At 38.5% G+C, this 22973-nt stretch overlaps 1 protein-coding gene across 1 annotated transcript in view; it reads right to left on the bottom strand.

The window, feature by feature from the left end:
* Atg9 (autophagy-related protein 9) overlaps window positions 1-21498 on the bottom strand; it is a 36401-nt gene extending 14903 nt beyond the window's left edge. The window contains exons 1-9 of the mRNA XM_065239764.1: window positions 21353-21498; window positions 20665-20814; window positions 20239-20472; window positions 9816-9993; window positions 9553-9757; window positions 9364-9488; window positions 9176-9303; window positions 8924-9108; window positions 8680-8858 (exon numbers count right to left, since the gene is read on the bottom strand). Coding sequence (XP_065095836.1) covers window positions 8680-8858; window positions 8924-9108; window positions 9176-9303; window positions 9364-9488; window positions 9553-9757; window positions 9816-9993; window positions 20239-20392 — 1154 coding nt within the window. The 5' untranslated portion in view covers window positions 20393-20472; window positions 20665-20814; window positions 21353-21498. The remainder of the gene's footprint in view (window positions 1-8679; window positions 8859-8923; window positions 9109-9175; window positions 9304-9363; window positions 9489-9552; window positions 9758-9815; window positions 9994-20238; window positions 20473-20664; window positions 20815-21352) is intronic.
* Window positions 21499-22973: the final 1475 nt, after the last annotated feature.

Below are 22973 nucleotides of genomic sequence, written 5' to 3' on the forward strand. Positions count from 1 at the left end.
TATTACTGATTCAATATTGTTTTTTTTTGATAACTTAATAAATTTTGGCCCTTTTCGGATGTACTCCGTGTTTTTCCAGTTTCAAAAGTATTTTTTTCGGAAAGATTGGAAAATTTTGAGTTAAAATGACACTGACAGCTTAAAGATTCGAGTGAAATTCTCTGCCTTAAAAGTATTTTGAAAAACATGTTACAAAATCCCACAATCAGGAACAATGATTTCTTCAAGTGATTTTTGGTGCGTTGTGCTGAAAATGTGCATTCAACTCTTACATATCGCCTAACAGTTTAATCCATTTAAACTGGATGTGTTTATACTGTGCATATTTTCTCTCTATTGCCGAACATCGCCACAGACATCAAACCGATGAGACAACTCGATTTCGAGATACACCTTTATGAGAACTGCAAATGTAAGCTCCTCAATTAGCAAGATTCAAAAGAGCGAATTAAGCTTATTTTTCAGGGATGGTGATTGTGCGCAATAAAAAATAACATTATATGTTGGATATCATCAGTTTATTTTTATTCCTGTATTTTTATAAAATTATTGTTTACACAACTTTCTTAACAATATTGAATATTTTGGCATCATTGTCAGGACAGTTTGAATAAAGCTTTGCCTTTATTGTATTTTCTGATAGAGGAAGAAATGAGTGGAATTTTAGAGTTCCTTGAATTGTTTTTGCATTATTATATTGATTATTTAGCTGCAAAGACATATTTTCGTATTCTTCTGTAGTAGGGTGTCGGGTGTTCACGTTCTTTGGCTAAACTTGCTCTGGTAGCCATGCGTTTTATCGTACCTCCAATAGCATCGCATGGACCTTTTCCGTGCGATGTTGCGAAGAAATGCCATTCAGCGTCAATACCATACTTTGACTTAAATTTACAAAGGCTAGAAAAGTTTTTTCGGTTTTTATACTGTGAAGCAGCACCATCTGACATAAAATAATTTTTTTTTATGTTTTTATTTTGATCAATTTGTAAAAAGTTTATCATTTTATCAATAAACAAATTGACAGTGACTGAATCATGTCTTAGTTCTTCAGAAGTTATAATGAAGCTAAAATCACAGACAAACAGACATAACACTCGCAAGTTGTTCATCGAACAAGCATTTAACGGTAAATTTAAAAGTATCGTAGTTGGTAGTACCGCCACCTGTGGCGTGCATAGTCAATTCCCTTGCGTTTGACGTTTAAACACTACCGCCATCTGTTCAGCGTACCACCCACCACAGTGTATTCAACAGATGGCGGTAATGTTTTAGCAACGATGTTTTACAGTGATAAATATTCAATGTGTTATGTCTGTTTGTCTGTGCTAAAATGTTTAATTTGCATATTTTCAGTATAATATATTACGAAAGGATGGATTGTGGCCTGTTGCACGTTCCAATGGTGTGATTGAACTTCATCCTGCAAAACGAAGCTGTAATTTTCAGAAAAGTCACAAATAGCTAAAAATTCACCATCTTGCAAGTTTTGTTTTGTAGTTTTCAAAAAATTGGATTGTTCGGTTTTTACAAAATCATGCGGAATCAAACTTTCTAATTTTGAGCTGAAAAATGAAACAAACTCATCGGTTTGCTTTACAATAGTTTCTAAATCACATCTGTCAGTGGTAACCCATTGTTCGAATGAAAGCTTTTCAACAAAGTTTTCTTCCAGTTGTTTCAATAAACTGTCTTCTAAAACTGAGGTATCTGGGCAGTTTTTACATCTTCGTAGATGGCAATGAGTTGTCTTATTTTCGCAAAGTAATCTATTCGTTAATGTTTTTAGATCATTCAATACATTGTATTTTTTTAAGCTATGTAGAATTAAATTGACATTTTCATGCGTAGTGCAAACGCAAACATTATGTGTTCCTGTGATAGTCAATAGTTTACATTGCCTTGGCCGGAGGCTTGCAAATGATGAAAACCCTATTTTTACATTGACGTACATTTCATTAAAGCGATTAAAAGCTTCTCTCAATGTCATCATTAACAATCTTTTCTGAACAGCTAATCTCTTATTTCCTGTCTTTACGCTAACAAAATCTCTTTGGCCTGGCATTGCACGGCTTATATCATCGTCCTCAAAAAAATTCAAAACCAGTTCTTTTGTTTCATTACTCAAAGCTTTTCCAGAGCTTGAACCTTGAGATGATTCAAATACATTATCTCTTTCCTTTCTTGCATCTGATGCCATATTTCTACTGGTTTTAAATTCGTCTACAATTTTTTGTACTGACCATGATTTTGGCAACAATGATAAAATTGATAGTTTTTCTTGCCTTGTGGCTGAATTTAAAAATTTAATTTTCATATTTTCTATGACTTCATCAAACTCGTTTGCTTTTTCTGTTTTAGCGTCTAATTTAAAAAGATTTCATCGTACACCTTCGACGATTTCAGCGCACTTTTTTTCAGGATAGTGAACATTTTTAACATTACCTAAATCTATAGGCGAAACACGAATAGCTGCTATTCCTCGGTTGAATATTTCGACGTCTACAGGCATCGTGAAGTCTTCATTTGATTTAATTGTGCTTAGCGTTGACTCTGATGGTATCGTGACCAAACTTTCAACAGTTGGCATCCTTGAGCCGCCGGCTACGCTTTGTTCCTCGTTTTGGGTGAGGTGAGCTCTTGAATCAATATGTAGACGGCAAGACGAACAAACACGAAAATCCTTGGTGTTCAGTGTGGATACCTTGGAAAATCCAATTGATTTTAGTTTTTGGATGATACCATCCGTGAGATATCGCAGCTCTTTCGAACACTGAATGTCTTTGAATGGGCGAATACATCTTATTTTACTCATTTTGTAATCTGTAACATAGAAAATATTTTCCAATTGTTAGTTTTGTACGAAAATATCACAAAACATATAATTAAAATGTGTATTTAAAACTTACCTTTGCACCAAAACGTGTTACACTTTCCTTTACAATTATTATGTTATCAAACAACACTGGATCTCGTTCAAAAACACAGGATTATGAGCTGAAATTACTATAATCACTATGCTACTAGCAACCTTTCTGCATTTACTGTTTGGTTTTCCCTAGTAGATACTGGATGAATTCAGAACCGATTCAGACATTATTATACAGCTCACGGGTAGAAATCATAGAATGCTGGGTAAAGACTGTTGGAAGATAGGTAGAGTTGAACGCTCAGGTATCGTCGAACGAGTTTGGAGAGTTGAAGCGAGGTAGATTTGCTGGCGTAGGTATATTGTTATTGAAGAAGATTGCAAATTGTATATACCTGGAATGAATAAAGAGTGCGGCGGTTGTTGATTGAGGTATCAGTCGGCAGCCCTCTAGTTTGATGGAAGGTGACTACTGCGTTCTTTTTATTTATTATTAAGGAACGGTCAACGACGGAGCTAGCCTCGTTATGGCCAGCGTGGCCATGGTGGACTAGTTCCAACAAAGACCATGTTTACAATCTACGTGACCACGTAGTACAGCTAACTGGTATCTGATTACCTGTATCTAATACTTGTTAGCACGTTTTCAGCACAACGCACCAAAAATCATTTGAAGAAATCATTGTTCCTGATAGTGGGATTTTGTAACTTGTTTTTCAAAATACTTTTAAGGCAGAGAATTTCTCTCGAATCTTTAAGCTGTCAGTGTCATTTTAACTCAAAATTTTCCAATCTTTCCGAAAAAAATACTTTTGAAACTGGAAAAACACGGAGTACATCCGAAAAGGGCCAAAACTTATTAAGTTATAAAAAAAAAACAATATTAAATCAGTAATATCTTCTAAACGGTGTATCTTAGAAAAATGTTACCGAAGTACTTTTTGTTTGCAAATTTGATGTACTTTCATAAAATTAGGGTGACAAACTTTTTTGACTTTTCTTAATAGCTTTTTTGAAAATTGTATTTTTTTAAAAAACAATTTTTTTCATCGTAACCTATTTTTCTCCAGAACAACTTACTGTGCACTAGATAGCATTTTTAGTCAGCTATAACATAAGGATAATAAAAAAATTATTGACATGTCACTTTAAAGGGAAAATTTATATTTTAGTTCAAAACACAAATACCAAACTTTTTTTTTACCGTGCATATTTTTTCCATATAACACCAACAATTGTCTAAAACTTCGCCCAAGACACCAAACCAATCGGACAAACCGTTTCCGAGATACAATTTTTTGAAGATATCATGTGCATTTTTCATAGGCCCTTCTCATAAGTAAGGCTAGATTCAAAATGGCGAACCAAGTATGCAAAACGGCGTTTTTCTTCCCCAAAAACTTGTATGCAAGGTTTCATGCAAATCAAAAAATACAAAAAATAAAAACTGGAAAAATTTCCCACTTGTTCGTGGAACCGCTCTACTTCAAAGTAGTTACGCATCGGCACTGCTTAAGTCTATCCGAAGCATGAAATCCAACAAGGCTCCAGGGGTCGATCGCATATCAGCAGAGTTGCTCAAAGCTGACCCCATGCTATCCGCACAAATGTTGCATCAACTATTCTGTAATATCTGGGACACCGCGAGTTTTCCGGCCGACTGGATGCAGGGCATCTTAGTGAAGGTCCCAAAGAAGGGGGATCTGACTGTGTGCGACAATTGGCGAGGCATCATATTACTGTGTATTGTTCTCAAAGTTCTGTGCAAAGTTATCCTGAATCGGATACAGGAGAAGATCGATGCGACTCTCCGACGGCAGCAGGCAGGATTCCGTGTCGGAAGATCTTGTGTGGACCATATTGTCATTCTGGAGCAGGTCAATGAATTCCAAGAGTCCCTTTATTTGGTATTCATTGACTACGAAAAAACTTTCGACCGTCTCAATCACGAAAATATGTGGGGCGCCCTGAGACGCAAGGGAGTCCCGGATAAAATCGTCAACCTCATCGAAGCGCAGTATGAGGCTTTCACGTGCAGAGTTCTGCATAACGGAGCCTTGTCCGACCGTATCAGAGTAGTCGCTGGTGTGAGACAAGGATGTATACTATCACCGCTACTGTTTCTCATCGTAATCGACGAGATCATGGTAGGTGCAATTGGAGCATCTCAACGACTTCGATTTGGCTGATGATGTTGCTCTACTAGCACAACGGCGCTCTGATATGCAGAGTAAGCTCAATGACCTAGCCGAACGCTCCTTTGCGGCGGGTCTCACCATCAACGTCAACAAGACCAAATCGTTGGATATCAACACGGGCAACCCTTCCAACTTTACGGTAGCGGGGCAAGCAGTGGAGAAGGTCGAAAGTTTCCAATATCTTGGCAGCCAAATAGCGTCGGACGACGGGACCAAGAGCGACATAGGTGCACGAATCAAGAAGGCTAGGGCTGCCTTTGCGAGTTTACGAAACGTATGGAGATCCAACCAGATCAGTCAACGCACCAAAATCCGAATTTTCAACTCGAACGTGAAATCTGTGTTGTTATACGCCAGCGAAACGTGGTGTGTATCAGCGGAGAACACTCAAAAGCTGCAGGTCTTCATCAACCGATGCCTGCGGTATATAATTCGTGCCTGGTGGCCTCACAACTGGATCTCGAATGCCGAGCTCTATCGTCGATGTCATCAGAAGCCGATAGCAACAGAAATTCGAGAGCGAAAGTGGAGGTGGGTCGGCCACACACTTCGACGGGGCGGAAACGAAATCTGCAAGCAAGCGCTGGATTGGAATCCGGCAGGACATCGCAGCAGAGGCAGACCCAGGGGCTCATGGCGGCGGAGCCTCAATAAGGAAATTAAGCAAGTCGATAGGAATCTGACCTGGGCCCAGGTCAAGGCAAAAGCGAGCAGCCGCCCAGGATGGAAGTCTTTCACGTTGGCCCTTTGCACCGCTGGTGGTGCACAGGACCCTTAAGTAAGTAAGTACTGCTTAAGTCTGCTATCAATTAAGCACAAATCATACATGCAATTGATTCGAGAGAAAATTAAATTGAAAATAAATACAAAATATATTTACGAAATCCCACGGTAAATTTTGTTCATCAATAGTTTTGTGAAAGATTTAGCTTGAACAAAATGGTTAGTTTTGACCTGATTATAAAATAAAACTTCGACATACATAACATTTAAAACCTATTTAAATTATACAGACAAGATTATTTTCCTGGTGGACTTATGAAACTCCTGGTTTTTTCCCGGTTTTTCCTGGTGAAAATAAATTCCCGACTTTTTCCCGGTTTTTCTGGTTCGCTTGCCACCCTGATTGTTTGTTTAAAGCTTTATTAGTGCGATCAATACCTTTCTCGAAGTTCTCGAAGCTTCTCTAAAGTGTTTGCAGTTCTCATGAAGCTTGTTGTACAACCATGAATTTAATTGAATTGTTCTAAAAATGTTTAAGCTTGCGTGAACTTCTGGACTTATGTGAAAAACTCAATAATTTTCTTAACATCTCTAAAGTTCTCTGAAAATCTGGGAACTTCTTGAAATTTCCCGCTAATTTCCCGGCGCCGGTGGTGTAGTGGTAAGCGTGGCATAAAATCTCTGGTCACGCATTCCTTCGGAAGGGAAGTAAATCCGTTGGTCCTCGGTCCATGAGTTGATGGGTCGGTTAGCTAGGGTTCAGGGTGGGAGCTGCCTCCCTGACGTCGGTAACATTGGTACTTCAGTACGGAAAACAAGATCGACGGAAAATACATAGAGATCGAGAAATTTAGTGAAACAAATGGAACTGAACTCCCCTGAAGTTCCATTTGTTTTTGGAGCTTTACTAAACTTTTTTGAGATGCTCCCGAAATGTCCATAAAAGTTCCTGCAGTTCTCGGATCTTCCCTTAAGTTTCATAGACTTTTGTTAAGTTCTCGAAATGTTTCTGAAGATCTCTGTACTTCTATGAAGTTTTCGAAGATATTTTGAAATTTCTGTGAACTTCTCTATGCTTCCGCAGTTAAATAATCAAAATAGATCTATGATTTTCACTGAAGTTCTCAAGATTTGTCTGAAGTTCAAATTATAGAAACTAATTCATAACTTCTTCAATAGTCTAGAGTTTCCTGATGTTTCTAAAAGTGCCAAAATTTCCTTTAAATTCTGTAGGGTGCCCTGAATGTGTATTTTTTTAAAAGAACCCACCATTTTACTGGAATTGATTTAATTGCCTTTAAGTTCAACAAAGTTCCTTAAATTTTATAAAGTTTATAAACGCTCACGGAACTTTGCCTTAAATCACTAGTTTTCCCTGGAAAGCCTGGAAATCCCAGAAGTTTTCTATACTTACCTTAATTTCTCTAAAATGATCAAATGTTCTGGTAAATTTTCTGATATAATTCCCTGAAGCTTCTAAAGTTTTCGGATCAATCATAGAATTATCGGAATATCCCATAATTCTAAGCAACTCCTTGTAAGTCGCTGCAAATTTCCTTAAGTTAATGTGATTTTTCTGATCGGTGCTTGTTAAATCCAGCTCGTGATCCAGCTAAAAGTTCTCGCCTTTTTTTTAATTTGGAACCTCGTTGATTTTTTTTAAAGAGATTTTTGAACTTCGTTGATGTTTTCTAATCAACTTAGCTATATTTTCCGATTTTTTTTTATATCTTGAAATTTTGATTATACAACACCCTTAAAAGACTCTCACATTTTCCGGATGTTTCTATAATATTTATTGCGTTCCAGAAATTTTCTCTGAGCAATCCGAAGTTTCCGGAAATTCCGGTTTCTGCAATTTCCTTGAAATTTTTCGAACTGCCCTTTAATTCTCTGATCTGCTTTGATGTTCTCGGAGCTTCCCTAAAACTCGAATGAAGATCTCGGTTCGGCTTTAAAATAGATGGAATTCTCGTAAACACCTTTAAACACCGCTACCAGCCCTGCGTTTTGAATGAAACATTGCCATTTCCAAACCTCGTGTTGTTAGTTTTCTTGAAGGTCTTGTGCTTAATGCTTGATTTGTCTTTCGCTTCGTATTTCTAAGAATTGACTCTAAATAGATAAAAAACAAAAACAAAAACAAACAAAACGCTTCCCGCCCACAAGCTGTAGACCGAGTGCAGAATCTTTGTGATGATACTTTCCAAACGTGCATATCCATAGAAATAAATCCAATTCAATAAAGGATTGATTTCCACTGCTACTAAATCCAGCATTCCTACTAAAATATCAAATGCTGTGCTTAATCATTTATTATTAGTGCAGAGCAATAAACAATGTACGATGATGATTAATCTGTATATATTAATATGCTTTTATAAGCGGGTTCAAATGCACTTTTGGTAAGCATCAACACTGATCTGGCAACACTAGTGTGCATCTTTCCAATGAGGTAAAGATCCAGATCAGCCCTGGGACCTAGTAGCCTAATTAAACTACCTCAAGGTTTTGCCAAAGCCCAGGGATATCCAACGTAAACACATCATTGGGGCATAGAAAAGCCTGTATTTCAATAAACAATAACAGCTGTTCCTACCATGATTAATAATCAAAAGGCTATGTTTATAAACAAAGTATTAATCGATTTCACTCCATTTAAGACGCATGGCCCTTTACACCATAGGGTGGGACTCTTGCCCCATTGCAGTTTAAAAAAATATTTGGAATGTCATTTTTGGCGGCATTTAATTTACATTACATTGCTGATTTACTAAGGCAATGTTATGAATTTGTAATAAGGTGAATCATATCACCATAGATGGTGAGACAAAACCAGTACATAACCAACCCCCCAGGCATATTTCCGGCTACCGGTTCCAACGCACTTACCTGGCAATCACAGTCAAAAGCGGTGATGAAAACGAATTCATGTATTTTACAGCCGGCCGGTAAGCTCGTGTGAGCCGCGCATCCAGCTCGTGATCCAGCTCATTGAAATGACGCAAATAGAGCTTTCCATACTGCGACCAGCAACGCATGCCCAGCGTTCCGGGTTCCTTTTTAATCAACTGCAATCGGAAATAATTGCATTAGTTGAATACCATCGTGACGCAACAACGCGAAAGCAACTCACATCGACGTAATTGAAGAAAAAGTACATCAACTGACAGAGGAAGATGAACGGTGAAAGCACGAGATTGCCAACCGCAACCCAGAATATCTGATTGGCCAGCTTGTTTGCCAGCTCCATTCGGCGGTTCGAGCGTTTGAATTCCTCCCTTAGGTGCCAGTTGTTCTCGAACGGTGACCATGGTCCCCCTGGAAGTAACCAGAATCCATTTGTTCCAACAGTCAAATGATTATGAAACCAGCTGACGCTTCTTACAGAATAGAATCAATCCTACGTTGTAGCGCAAAGCTTGACTCAAACAGACTACGTTTCCTAATAATGGCAGCTGAATTGTAGACGGAAGAAGTGATTTGTTCATCATTGCAACCATGTAGTTTTTGAACCTGCAACAAAACTGGGTTTAATGTACGAATGCAATACAGGATTGTCCTTCAATGGGGCACCTTAGTATCCTATGATAGATATCTAGCTCAGTCAATTGCTCTTTGTTGATGCTCATCTGGATTTCCGATTGCACTTCACGGATCTTCTTTTGGACCTCGTGCCAGGTTAGGTTGTCCAAGTCCGACTGAAAATGCACACCAATACGTCACTTCTTATCCATAAACATTCAACAGCAAGCTCCAACTCACATCGTCAATCTTCAACGCGGTATTGAAGAACAACTTGATATCCCAAAACTGTACCAGGTGGCACAGGAACTTGAACAGTCGAAAAGTCCAAAACAAACCGGCCATCACCAGCACTAGCCAGTCGATGCCTCCCAGTGCGGCAACGCACTCCGCCGGTGGCATCATCGCATCCGTTAGCTTAATTTTGTGACGTTCGTCCTTATCGCTGGAATATAGAAGCTGTAATTATGGGCATCAGTAAAACTGTGCCGAGGGAAACATACTTGAAAAGCACGCTATAGTCTATGCAATTGATCATGTACGTGATCAGTAATACGACGAACATAAACTGAAACAGCTCAAACACCTTCTGCAGCATCATTACGTAGAATCCGTGCTTCTGGTGGTAGCAGTAGAGCCGATTGAAGAACGAGTCCAGATCTTCGATGTGGTTCCATCGCGCTGAAAAAAAAAAAGTTGGAGAAGGTGGTAAGTAAACGGACAAGAAAGGCACGTTACGTTGTTCTTGCCGGATACTCTTTTATCGAAGACATCAAATCAAGAAGACTGGCAACTCTGCCAGAATCCAAGCGACAGATACAGTAGCGCTGCGCTCGGGCGAAGGTGGAAGTAAAGCATAGAGAAATGAGCAAATACACAAACTATTCTTCCAATTCGTTCGAAGCATTTACCTTTTCGCGGCAGATGACGCGATTGTGCCGGTATCATGAGCTGCCAGTCTTCTTAATATGTTGTCTTCGCTTTTATGGTACTAATACTTTTTTTTTTTATTTATTATAGTCACTTTAACACTCTTGGGTCATTCGTGACTTGTCCGGGGGTGAGATTTGAACTCGTGACTTTGGCGTGAGAGGTATGGATGTTAACCACTACGCCGGGATCGCCCTCGGTACTAATACTACTGTGTTCGTAATAACAGGGCTGTCAAAAATAATTATTTTAGAGGCCTTGTTGAAGACATAAGTGATTTACAGTTGTGATTAAAAAGTGACCTAATAGAAGAAAATTTGTTGTTCTGATGGCACATCAAATAAATGGTTGATGTTTTAGGTTTATTCAATTAGTATCTCAAACATTTATGTACGATAAACAATTAGAGCGAAAGATTCAATGGAAAGTCTATTACCAAACCCACGGTTACCTGGGAAAACCGGGAATCCTCAGGGAATTTATTTTTTCCTGAAAATCCCTAGAAGTCTCGAAGAATCTCATCATTACTCTGGGAATTTAATAATTTTCTGTGAATGCATTTTAAAATACAAACATTAAATTTCAAAAAAGAAAAACATTCCTCGTTATTTTTTATTCACACAGTGAACTTTATAGATCCAGAGTGGATTAATTTTCAGTAACAGAGGCTTGATTTTTTCTGAGGAATATGTACATTTTCCACAAATGTTTAATTTGAGCTAGTTTTTGAAATTCTGGACTTCAAAGTTATAATATTTTAGGAATCTGGCGTCAAGTTTCCAAGGACTTCATTCCAATGGAGTTCTGGAAAAAAAATCATTGAGAAAAACATTAAGTGGGCCTTCCTTAGCTCAGTCGGTAAAGGCGCAGCTACAAAGCAAGACCATGCTGGAGGTGACTGGGTTCGATTGCCGGTCTGGTCTAGGAATTTTCGGGTTGGAAAATTTCTCGACTTCCCTGGGCATAAAGAATGATTGTACTTGCCACACAATTATACCAAATGCCAAAATGGTACAGGCATCGAAAGCTCTGAATTAATAACTGTGGAAGTGCATCCAGAACACTAAGTTAGAGCACGCAATAAGCTAATATGCGAGGAAGAAGAAGCAATCTGCTTTTAAGGTAGTTCTGAGGAATTTAAGATTTCATGTGAAGCCTGATATAGTTTTGATTAGAATTTCAAGGACACCCTGATTTGAATTCAAAGTCAATTTTAATGAAAACTCATATGAATTTCTGAGGGGCAGAACTCTTGTGAACTTCAGAGAAAAATTCCAAGGGCATTCTGAGAATAATTTCATTAAGTTTTTAAGAGAAGTCCTTGGAAATTGTTGGAGAATACTTAGAGCACAGACAGACAGACATAACTCTCACAATCGCATACATCGCAAATAAGATTTTAGTAGGGAATGTGCTCGCATTTGTCTTGGTGGCGTCACTGAAGCGTTAAGCAATCCACCTTATTTCGAACTTGTCACTGATGCCAGTTCTTTTTCAGATCAATTTAGTAGATGTCAGCTCTTGAAAATGATAGGAGGGCCAAGTCATCCCACTGGAGACACAAACCACTTACTAATGGCAGGATTGGTAGCAATCACTGCTGTTAAAAATAGTGATTTTAGTGACCATTTCGATGAAATAAGTGACCAAATACTGACTTATAGTTGTAAAATTAGTGACTAAAAAGTGACCTAAAAGTAAATTTTAATGAAAACTCTTAGGGATTTCTAAGGAGCTTCAGAGAAAAATTCCAAGGGTATTCTGAGCATAATTTCATAAAGTTTGTGGGAGAAAACGACTCCGGAGCATAAGTCCTTGGAATTTTTATTTGAAAATACTAAAGGAGGATTACAATTAAATCTGAGAATAACTCCAGGACATCTTCAAAGGAATTCGGAAAATGAATTCAGGAGAGTTTGCCAAAAAAATTATGAGAAGAAATATAAGTAATTTGTGAGGAGAAATGCCAATGAATTCTTATGAGACTTTCAATGTGAGTAGAATTCCAAAGGAAGGAGTGAGATTGAAAAGGAAATCTGAAATGAATTCAATGAATATTCGGAGAATCTTTCGAAAGGGTTTCTTATTGTGGAGAATTCCAAGGAAAACTAAAAGAAAATTGAATTCGGTGGATAGCTTCACCAAAATTTTGAGGAATATTTCAATGGAAATCTCCGTACAATATGGCATGGACTATTCTGTTTTCAGGTTTTCAGAACTACTTGAAAGTACCCAATTTTTTCCTGAAGTTAATGAGACTGCCTTGAAGTTCTTGTGTAGTTTGAGAATTAATAAATAATCCAAATTATTTGCCTTGAAGTTTCGACAATTTCCCTTAAGTATTATAACCATTATAAACGGTCCCTAATTTTCCCTGAACTTATCAGTGGTTACCTGAAGTTCTCATAATTTGTTTAATAATTCGGCAATTTGTTTGATATATATTCATAATCCCCTGACGCTTCTGAATTCCCTGAGTTTCTCGCAACTTCTTTAAGGTTTCTACAATTTCCTTGAAATTGTTTCAACTGCCCTTTGATTCTATAATCTGTCTTGATGTTCTCGAAGCTTCCCTAAAACTTTCAATTCTATTGAAGATCTCGGTTCTGCTGCTCGGAAATAAATAGAATTCCCGTAAAAACCCTTAAATTTCCCTGAAATTCTCTGGACTTCTGTGAAGTTTCTGAAATATTTCTGAAGTTTTCATAAATTCTCTGAAGGACTCTGTACTTCCCAGAAATTCTCGGAACATCTTAAGGGTTCTCAATTTTTTTCAGCACATCATGGAACTATCCTGAATTTTTCTAAATTTACGATTATAGAACTTAGAACTTCTAAAAACATTGCACAATTATTATTACATTATTACATAACATATTACACAATCATGTTTTCTATATTTCTCAAGTTCCCTTGACACCTGTAAAGTTCTCTGAAATTCTAGGAACCGCTTTGAGGTTTTTAAAGCTTCCAGTAAGTTTCCCATATTGCCAGCGTATTAACTTCCCTTATGATCCCGCAGTTTATTTATGGAGCTTCACTGAAATTCTCATCATTTCTTTTCATTACTCATTACTTCGCCAAAGTTCCTACGAACTTGAAATAAATCATTTATTTTTTCCTTGATTCTGACACTTTGAAAATTTTCAATAGCTTGAACTTGTACATGGAATACGAAACTTCAAGATATTGATCTTGGAATTACTCAAATTGGGTAAGTTTTTTATAACTTTATAAAGTGAGAAATTAAGTAAGTGATAAAATTCAACATAAATCCATTGTTACAATTCAGCTGTTTCTTTAAAACTGATTGACATGCCTTAAAAACATTTGGATAAATTGCTGTTGTTTTTGTCTACAAAAAAATAATATTTTTAACGCATTTAAAAATTCAAGAATTCATCCGTTAAAATACTGAAAAAACCTGGAAAAGTCAGTTAATTTTATTTAGAAAAATGAATAGACACCCTGTAGATAGAGAAAGACGATTAAACGCCTGAAGCAAAGAATGATAAATATTGAAATAAATTCGCGCTAAAAAAGTTGAAAATAGTGTAATGAGAGAGAGAAGGATTAGTATTTTCCATTTAATTCCACTACTTTATTTGCTTATCCTTGACAGACACGCGTATTTCGTCTACAATGTGCAGACTTCTTCAGTGTCTTGTACTAATACTCAACTGAAGAAAAACATCGCATTTACCGAATATATTTTAACTCAGGTACATTTTCACTTAGAAACTATGTAAACTTAAATTTAATTTTCTATAGGAACAGCTGCTGACTCGTTGATGTGTCCACTGTGTTGATGTGTAACTTGAAAATCCATGTGTGTCCGTTTCCTTGATCCATGTTGAGTAAAGTTGAATTACGGCTTGGATGAGGCTTTCTGCAACATCCAATTTACATGGTGTAGATACGGTTCGTAAAATCGTGATGTCCTCCGTCGATAGTTGGTGGTCCTCTGTGAAGATGTGTTCTGCAACCTTTGATTTGAAACCATATGTTAGGCCTTTTTCCTCTTGCTTTATGGCCTTATTAACCTCCGCTATATGTTCTTTAAATCTAGTTGCTAAAGTTCTCTTGGTTTGTCCTACATATACTTTGTTACAATGATTACAGCTTATTTTATATACACCTGCTTTACCTAAAACATTAACTGGGACTTTAGTGGATCCTAACAATGATTTCAACTGGTTATGTCTACTGGTGAAAACTAAAGCTAATCCGAATTGTTTTAACTGTGGTCTTAGGTTACAAGTAATATCTTGATCAAATGGAACGGACACTCGTTTCAATGGTTCAGGTGTTGCGGTCAGGGTTGTAAATAATCTCCTTTGTAGAATTCTCGCTTTTTTATCGATGATTGCCTGGATTGTGGTCTCCTTGTATCCGTTGAGTCTTGCTGTTTCGAAGATGTACTGTAATTCCTTAACCTTTCCTGTATCGCTTAGTGGAAAAGTCTGCATTCGATGAATCATGTGGTGAAAGGCGGCCATTTTCTGCTGGAACGAATGGTTGGAAGAATAGGGGATAACTCTTTTGGTGTTTGTTGGTTTCCTGTAAATTTCGTATTCAAGCGAGGAAGATGATGACGATTCCCTGATGACTAGAAGATCGAGAAATGCGAGTTTCCCGTCTTTTTCTACCTCGCGAGTGAATTTGATATCCTTGTGAATTCTGTTGATCTCATCTAAAATTTGTGGAAGGGTTTCCCGTTTAACTACGCTAAAGATATCGTCAACAAACCTCCACCAACGGTTTGGTAATAGTCCTTTCTCATTCAGGATTGTCTCCAAGTTGGCCATGAAAAGTTCACACAAGAAGGGGGATAGGGGGTTTCCCATTGGGGCTCCTTTCGTCTGCTTGTAGAAGTTACCTCGGAAAGAGAAGTAGTTCTCTTCCATACAAAGGCGGGTCAGCTTAAGGTACGTCCGAACCTTGTTTCTCCATGCTGCATCCTCCCGTTGTGTTAATAGCCAGTCTTCCAAATGGTTGATCGCTTCCTTGACCGGTACGCTGGGAAAAAGAGCTGTGATGTCGAAAGATACCATAATCTCGTCCTCGTTGATGTCTCCTGAAGATTGTAGTTGCTGGGCGAACTCCTGAGTGTTACTAACTGCTTTACTCTGGAACTGATTCGGCATACTCTGGAACTCTTTGACTAGCCACTTCGCTAGTTTGTGGGTGGGGGAACCAACTGCAGACACGATCTCTCGCATTTCATTTCCCGGTTTGTGGACTTTGGGGAGACCTTTGATCCTGGGTAGAATGGGATTGGGTTCCCGTAAACGACCTGCTCCATCTCCTAATATCGATTTGCACTCCTTCAGTGCTTTCTCCACGCGTTTCACTATGTTCTGTAAGGGGTCTACTCGAAGCTGTCTGTACGGTTCGTTGTTAATCTTCGTTGACATCTGATTATCGTAATCGTCCTTGTCCATGATAACGACCGCGTTTCCCTTGTCTGCCTTCACGTAGTATACTGCTTTACTTTTTAGCTCCTTTACAATCCGAATTTGTTTTTCGTCCTTGATTATGCTAAAAGTGTGTCGCTCAAGTGCAGCGCCATTGTATCTGTCGCTTGGATTCTGGCAAAATCGCCAGTCTTCTTGATATGATGCCTTCGGTAAAAGAAAAGCTGCCGAAGTGATTCGGAGGAATCAATCTCGCTGGTAATGATCTTAGCAGCAAACACAGCTTGAGCATTCCGTCTTCTTTGTTCCAAGGTGTCAATTCCAAGCAGACGACAGCGAACAAACTTTCTCTGTACACACTTTAAAATCTGGCTATCCAGCATGCTTGGCTTGGTATGGGCACCAGACGGCAGCACTATACTCTAAGATTGAACGTACTAACGAACAATACAGCGCCCACAGGCAAAGCGGATCGCGAAAGTTTTCAGATATTTTGAACATAAAGCCAAGCTGCCTGTTAGCTTTAGACAGGATGTGATTGTAGTTGCGGTTTGAAGGTCAATTCACAGTCGAGTGTTACTCCGAAATCTTTGACCTGGCTAATCCTCTCTAATAAAATATAATCGGGTTTTGTTTGCGGTGAAATGATATCACATTGCACTTGTTGATGCTGAGCGTCAAGAAATTACGGAAGCACCCACTCTGCATACGATCCACAATCAGCTGCAACTCCTCACAATCAGCGATGCAATTGATAACCGCATACAGGTGGCAGTAGACACGAAAGCTCGTTGACGAAAAGCGAAAACAGAAGGGGTCCCAGATTACTTCCTTGGGGAACGCCGGCAACGTTCGTGAACACTTCAGAACGAGAAGCTCCAATCTTAACGCAAAGCGAACGGTTCGTAAGGAAAGATATGAACCACGAGATGAAGGATCCAGACACTCCGAGTTTCTCAAGCTTGCTCAGGTCTACTCGGTCAAATGCAGCCTTGGGATCAGTGTAAACCGCGTCAATTTGTCCGTTAGAGTCCATTGTCCGAACGCAGAGCGGCACGAATTCGGTCAAATTGGTTGTAGCTGACCGTTTTGGGTAGAATCCATGCTGAGCCGTGGAGATGTAATTTTTACAAGAGCTGAAGAGCGCTTCATTGATGATGATTTCGAATACTTTGGAGGAGCAACATAGTGATGAGATTCCTCTGTAATTCTGGACATTCCTTTCATTGCCATTCTTGTGGACGGGAAACATATATGAAAATTTCCACGCCTCAGGAAATTTTCTCTCCTGTAGTGACAGATTAAATAACTTCACCAAGGGAGTGAGCAACGACTCCGAACACAGCTTCAGAACGGACGCAGGAATGCCATCTTATTATAACACCCTTGTAACATGTTATAACACTGTAGTCTGAACAAGACATTACCAGTTACAATACATCATTATGAGTAGCATTGATTGATACATATTATATTTGTTTGCTATGTACACGTTAACGTGATGAGCGGTGGTAGAAAGGGGACGCATTAGTGATTCATTACCACGTGTAAAAACTTTTTCCAACAAGAGATAAATCACACTTAACAAACAAAATAAATCCCTAAAAAAAATACTGCGTTTCTGTGAATATATCCTACGGATCCTACGAGTCCATTCTATAGATCTACCGGCATCACTGACTTGCATTTGTTTTGTTGTTGTTCAACATAGCTGACGTGTTGACAGCACGAGGGAAAAGCAACTGGTGAAAACATTGCATGAACGAGGGATGCTCCGGTCGCACATCAATGCTTGGGAATGTGGATCATAGGGGGTGCTAGTGTGCATGCAAAATACACTTGACGATATTTTTTGAAGAATTTTCTCTTAAGAGCTGTGTCTGTTTGTCTGTGAGAGGGATGCTAAAAGGAAGATTGCAATTAAATCTGAGAATAACTTCAAACGAGTTTGCCAAACAAATTATGTGGAGAAATCTAAGGAATTTGGGAGGAGAAATGCAAATTAATTCTTACGATGTGAGTAGAATTTCAAGGGAAAGAGTGAGATTCAAAAGGAAATCTGAAATTAAGTCAATGAAAATTCTGAGAATCTTTCCAGTTCCAACGAAATTTTGAGGCGGAATTGCGAGAAATAAGTATATTCTGGTGATATTTTTTAAGAGAACTAAGAGAAGCGTTCCAAGTGCATTTCTAGAATAATTCCATGGGAGTTTCGGGAGGACACCTCCAAGCGAATGTTTATAAGAAATCTCCGATTGAATGGACTATTCTAAGGTCTTCAGAACTACTTGAAAGTTCCCTGAGTTTTCATGAAGTTAATGAAACTACATTGAAGTTCTTTTGCAGTTTGAGAAACTAAGTAGCCTGATGTTCACAATATTTCTCATCGAATGTTTAAACTTCCCTGGACATTTCCAGGCTTCCTAAAGTTTCCTAAAACTGCTCTGAGGTTATCTGTTCTTTCCGGAAGTGCGCGAAACTTCTCTGAAGCTTGTTCTACTGCCCTGCATTTAATAGAACTGTCCTAAAAATTTTTAAGCTTCCGTGAACTTCTGCACTTATGTGAAGACCTCAAGAATTATGTTAACATCTCTGAAAATATGAAAGCTTCTTAAAATTTCCCTAACCTAAACTTCAAGACATTGAATATGTTAATTTTCAATTTCGCATTTTAAAAAATAGCTTTCTTATTGGCGAATCAAAGTTAGCCTCCGTGTAGAATAGAAGAACAGTTCACAGTTACTGTGAAAGTGATAATGATGGAGTAGAGTAAAGAGTTCAACAAGGATCCAGCTGCAGGTCAATATGCTTAACGTAACAGCAAACGTTATGTGCACCATCTTGAAACCCATTAAAAAGAATCAGAATTCAAAGCTTTTCATGGCAAGGTATGGACACAGAGAACAGACATCCAAGCTTAAACAAATTTTTCGAAAAATGATGTGTAAGAATTCAAATTAAAATACGATAGAAACACTAGCGCCGCCATACGGAATGTTGCGACTCGAGTTATCACTTTGTGTGATTAATGAGTAAACTGAACTAAAATTTGGGTTGACCTTATTGACCGTGTATTCAAATGAACTTTCAAATCAGTTCAAAACAACACGGCGAATGAGAACGACTCAAATTTGAGTTTAGCTCACTCATAATCGCCAAAAGTGCAGGAACTCAGCGATGAGTTAATTTGCCTCATGTTTTCCCAGGATTATCCAGGGAAAAATTCCTGAATTTGAGAAAAGTAAAGATTGGATTCACTCAGTCTATTGGTACTACTCCGAGACTGAATAAAATTTTCTTCAATTTCCTCATTTTCCGGCAGATTTTTTAGGTTTTCCTCAGGAAACCATGAGACAAATTTTACTCATCGCTGAGTTCCTGCACTTTTGGCGATTATGAGTGAACTAAACTCAAATTTGAGTCGTTCTCATTCACCGTGAAACAAGACGAAACAACGGAAATCAATCGAGTTGTGTTGTCAATGCGGTCATATTTAAACACTGCTTACAATGCATCCGTTCTTCCAGGAATTCGAAAAGCCTTCGGGGGGAAGTGGTCGGAACATAACTTTTTCGTTGCAAGCGCTTGGACTCCACGTGAGAAAAAATCACGCGTAGGTCGGGCAATTCAGCATCCTTAGGAAAATTGTGAAAAGGTTTTCGCTTGGTAATACCTTTTTAAAAATATTGGATGAGTGTTGTTAAGATAGGTAGACTTAAACTTTTAATCACCCATAAATAGCAACAATTAAATTCATTAAATAAACTGAATTTGAAAAAAAGAAGAAAACTTATCCCCATTTGCTTCATTATGATTGTTTTAAAGGTGGCCGCGAGAGAAGTATTTTAGACCTATGACCAAGTATTTTAGACATTTGATGGATATAAAAAGAGATATAAAAAGAGATGCCTACATCACTGCATTTCCTCAATCGGAAGGGGGACGTATTCTATGAAGGGAACAAGAATGTGTGTTTTGTGTGCAAGATTGAAGGACACCGAATGAATTTCTGTCCCAAGCGGAAAGCCCAGAAGCAGCCAGAGAAACAACAACTGTACGAAGAACGGAAGGGAAGATGAAGAAAAGCGCGACCAGAACGTAGATCAAAGTGACAGCAGTTTGGAAGCTACTTCGTACGCAGGAGTGGTTGTCGGAGATTACCGTAAAGACCCAACAACAGCATATCATAGAAGTGACGAAAACAGAAAAAGGAAAACATTACGGGCACGGGAACTCATTTATGACCCTCTTTTTTATTGAATTGAAAAAAAAAATATTGATCGGCTCCGTAAAACTAACGCAGTTGAGCCTTCCAAATAAATGAATCGATAAAAAAAATCTAAAAATTGAAGTGTCGAGTTAAGTCGTTTGTTCATAATTTCTGTCATACAGGCAAAAATAATTTATTGAAATTATTGACTTTATATGGCTATTTTTGCCCACATAAGCTGTTCTGCAGCTAGAACTTTTTGATGCTTGGGTCATCCTCATATCACTGGTGGACTACTCAAAAACACCGATACATAAGTGAATGACAGAAAGGATTATCAAGACAAGACGTGTATAGCTGATTACTCACCTTTACTCGTCTCCGGCACGACATGAATAACCAATCCGCTGCTCTGAGGTGTTTCTTCTTCATCGATGGTGGGCGAGCGCTTGTTTGTATCGCTAAAAGGATTCGTATCCTGATTCGTTAGAGTATCGTAGGTTCTCGTATCGTTTCTGGCCATCTTGCCCAAAATGGGTGGATGCCTTCTAGAGCGCAATAAAAGGACCAAACAACCAGAGGGATTACACTACCGGACACCAACTGAAAAGGGTTAAAACATTACTTGACGAAATGAAATACGATACATTCTTCATAAAATGGAATATGTAGCAGCAGCAAATGCTGGTTCGTAATCACACTCATACCACAGCATGAAACGAGACATTTTTTGTATGATTCTTTTTTACTTTGCTGCTCCTCTCTCAATGCCAAACACACATCGATCAGGCTTACCTTATACGGTGGAAATATGGGAACTGCCTCACGCGGAAGTCGGTGTCACATCTTTCATCTGCGTTATCCTATGTTAGCGTCTAACTTCCGGCTAGAACATCCCACGAGTTTGTTTATGCCTTTAATTTGTGCTCCCAGATCTAGTTTTGTCTGCAAAGTTCAAGGTAAGGTGTATGATTAAATAATGAAAAAGTGGTCTCACTACACACATACGCCTCCGAACCAGTATAAACTACTCCACCAGCTGATTTCCATTTGAATACAAACAAAACCCACGAATCGAAACAGCCACTTCGCGAAATGACGGAAAAATGTCCTACCATTTTCATCGCGATAGCAAAATGAAATCGAAGAAGCTACCTTGTACTGGTAGCCCCAAACTAATGTAAACATTGAGCAAATAAATAATACGACCTGCTTGCCAGGTAGGATTAGACAGACGCAAAAGCAAAGTAGATTTGCGATTAACGAAGCGCAAAAAAGCGGAAGACCTCCACTTCGCCATCGATTGTTGCGAGCCGAGCTCGGGCAAACAACACAGACAACAAGCACCGATCATCAGGAAACAAAGAAAGCAAAATTTAAACGCAATTTATTTCACGCGACGCAATCCGTTCGGTATCAACAATTTAGCACGTGTATAATCAACTGGAAAAAGGAAGCGTTTCTGACGTGGGATTAAACCTACCTGAATTGGTATTTGTTGTGCACTGAAGGATGAAAATCCAGCAGCAATTTGCTTCTTATAGAAAAACAACGATTGTGACTGGCGAAAATTTTCTTCGCTGATGCTCTCGCGATCTTCTCACTGCAGCTACCTTCCTGCTGACCGTCGCTTTTGCTTTTGTCTGACTTGATGATTGGTTCGCAGTAGAGCAGTGCACGGTCCCTAACCTCACTTTTTGGTTCCAATGATTTTGTCTCTGAGTAAAAGAGATGGCAACGAATGAGATCCAAAACAAACCACCCAAAACTGTCAAAATTTACGGATGAGAGAAGAGTGCAGCAAATCTTCGTGCATTGATCTGTTCCTTCCTTTTCCCGCAGGTGTAGAACTGTCAAAATGAGTGTGTGTTGGTGTTGTGCTGTTTGTGCACTGAATGAAAATGACACGTAAAAACGATTGATTTTCATATAAAATTGCGCTATTGGAAACTCTACACTGTAAAACGGTTTCTTTTGGACGGGAGAAAAAATAAATATCGATTTTTAACGATACAATGCTCAAACAATGAAAAATAATGTGATGAGATCAAATTTGTTCGAGAAAAATTAGTTTTTTTTTATTGCTAAGATGCTTAACAACCCCATTTTTTACTATTAATTTCTCATTTACCATAATTTTCATTGTTGTAAACCACACGGATAGAAATCTCCTTATACCTTTTGGCAAATTTCTATTGCTGATTATTCATAAAATGTATAAGTCAACTAATAAGCAGACGCCTTGCAAAAAGCTAATGAAGATCATGTGTCAAATGAAATGTATAAGCGGTCACACATACCTTTTATGCATTCTTATAGGACCTATGTAGTTTGTCTTATGGAATGTATAAGGCTGATGTTTGGCAAAAATGTATAAGTGAAACACATGGATAAAATAATTGATTTTCGTTTCGTGCATGAATTTCGTTGTGAGTACTGTTCTCCGAAATATGTGTCTTAAATTATGGTCATATGAAAGACATTTTTTTTCTGGATTTGTTTTCCATCGATCTTGTTTTCCGTGCTGAGCACCAATGCTACCGACGTCAGGGAGGCACTCCCACACCTGGACCCTACCTATCGACCCATCAACTCATGAATCGGGAACCAACGGCTTTACTTCCCTTCCGAAGGAAGGCGTGATCAGAGATGTTATGCCTCAGAACATCCCGGCGGCGCCCACTGGGATTGAACCCAGGCCTGCTGGGGTGAGAGGTAATCACGCCTACCACTACACCACCGGTGCCGCTATATGAAAAAACATTGACATATAACTTTCATTGGATTTTTCGAAGCTAGAGGGTATCGTATAAAATGTTATGGTTATTTTGCTTAACGACAAGTTCGGGGTATCATCCAAACCATTTTAGGAATAGTTCTATGATTTGGGTCACTCTTTCGTTTATGGTATTTTTATAAGGGTATCTTCATTGAACATCCAATGAAATTTAAAGGATTTCAGCAATGACAATTACGTGAAGTTTTGCTTCAGTGTGGTGCAGCCAAAATAATATTAGAAGATGGATTCTGCAGCAGTGTACTAAAAATCTCTGCACGGAGAAACGAAACAACTCAAAATTAAGTTTTTTGTACTCATCTTGACA

The sequence above is a fragment of the Ochlerotatus camptorhynchus genome, unplaced genomic scaffold, assembly GCF_037179485.1.
Source record: "Ochlerotatus camptorhynchus isolate MF236.1 unplaced genomic scaffold, CSIRO-AGI_Acam_v1.1 ptg000006l, whole genome shotgun sequence".
NCBI classification, from domain to species: Eukaryota; Metazoa; Arthropoda; class Insecta; order Diptera; family Culicidae; genus Ochlerotatus; species Ochlerotatus camptorhynchus.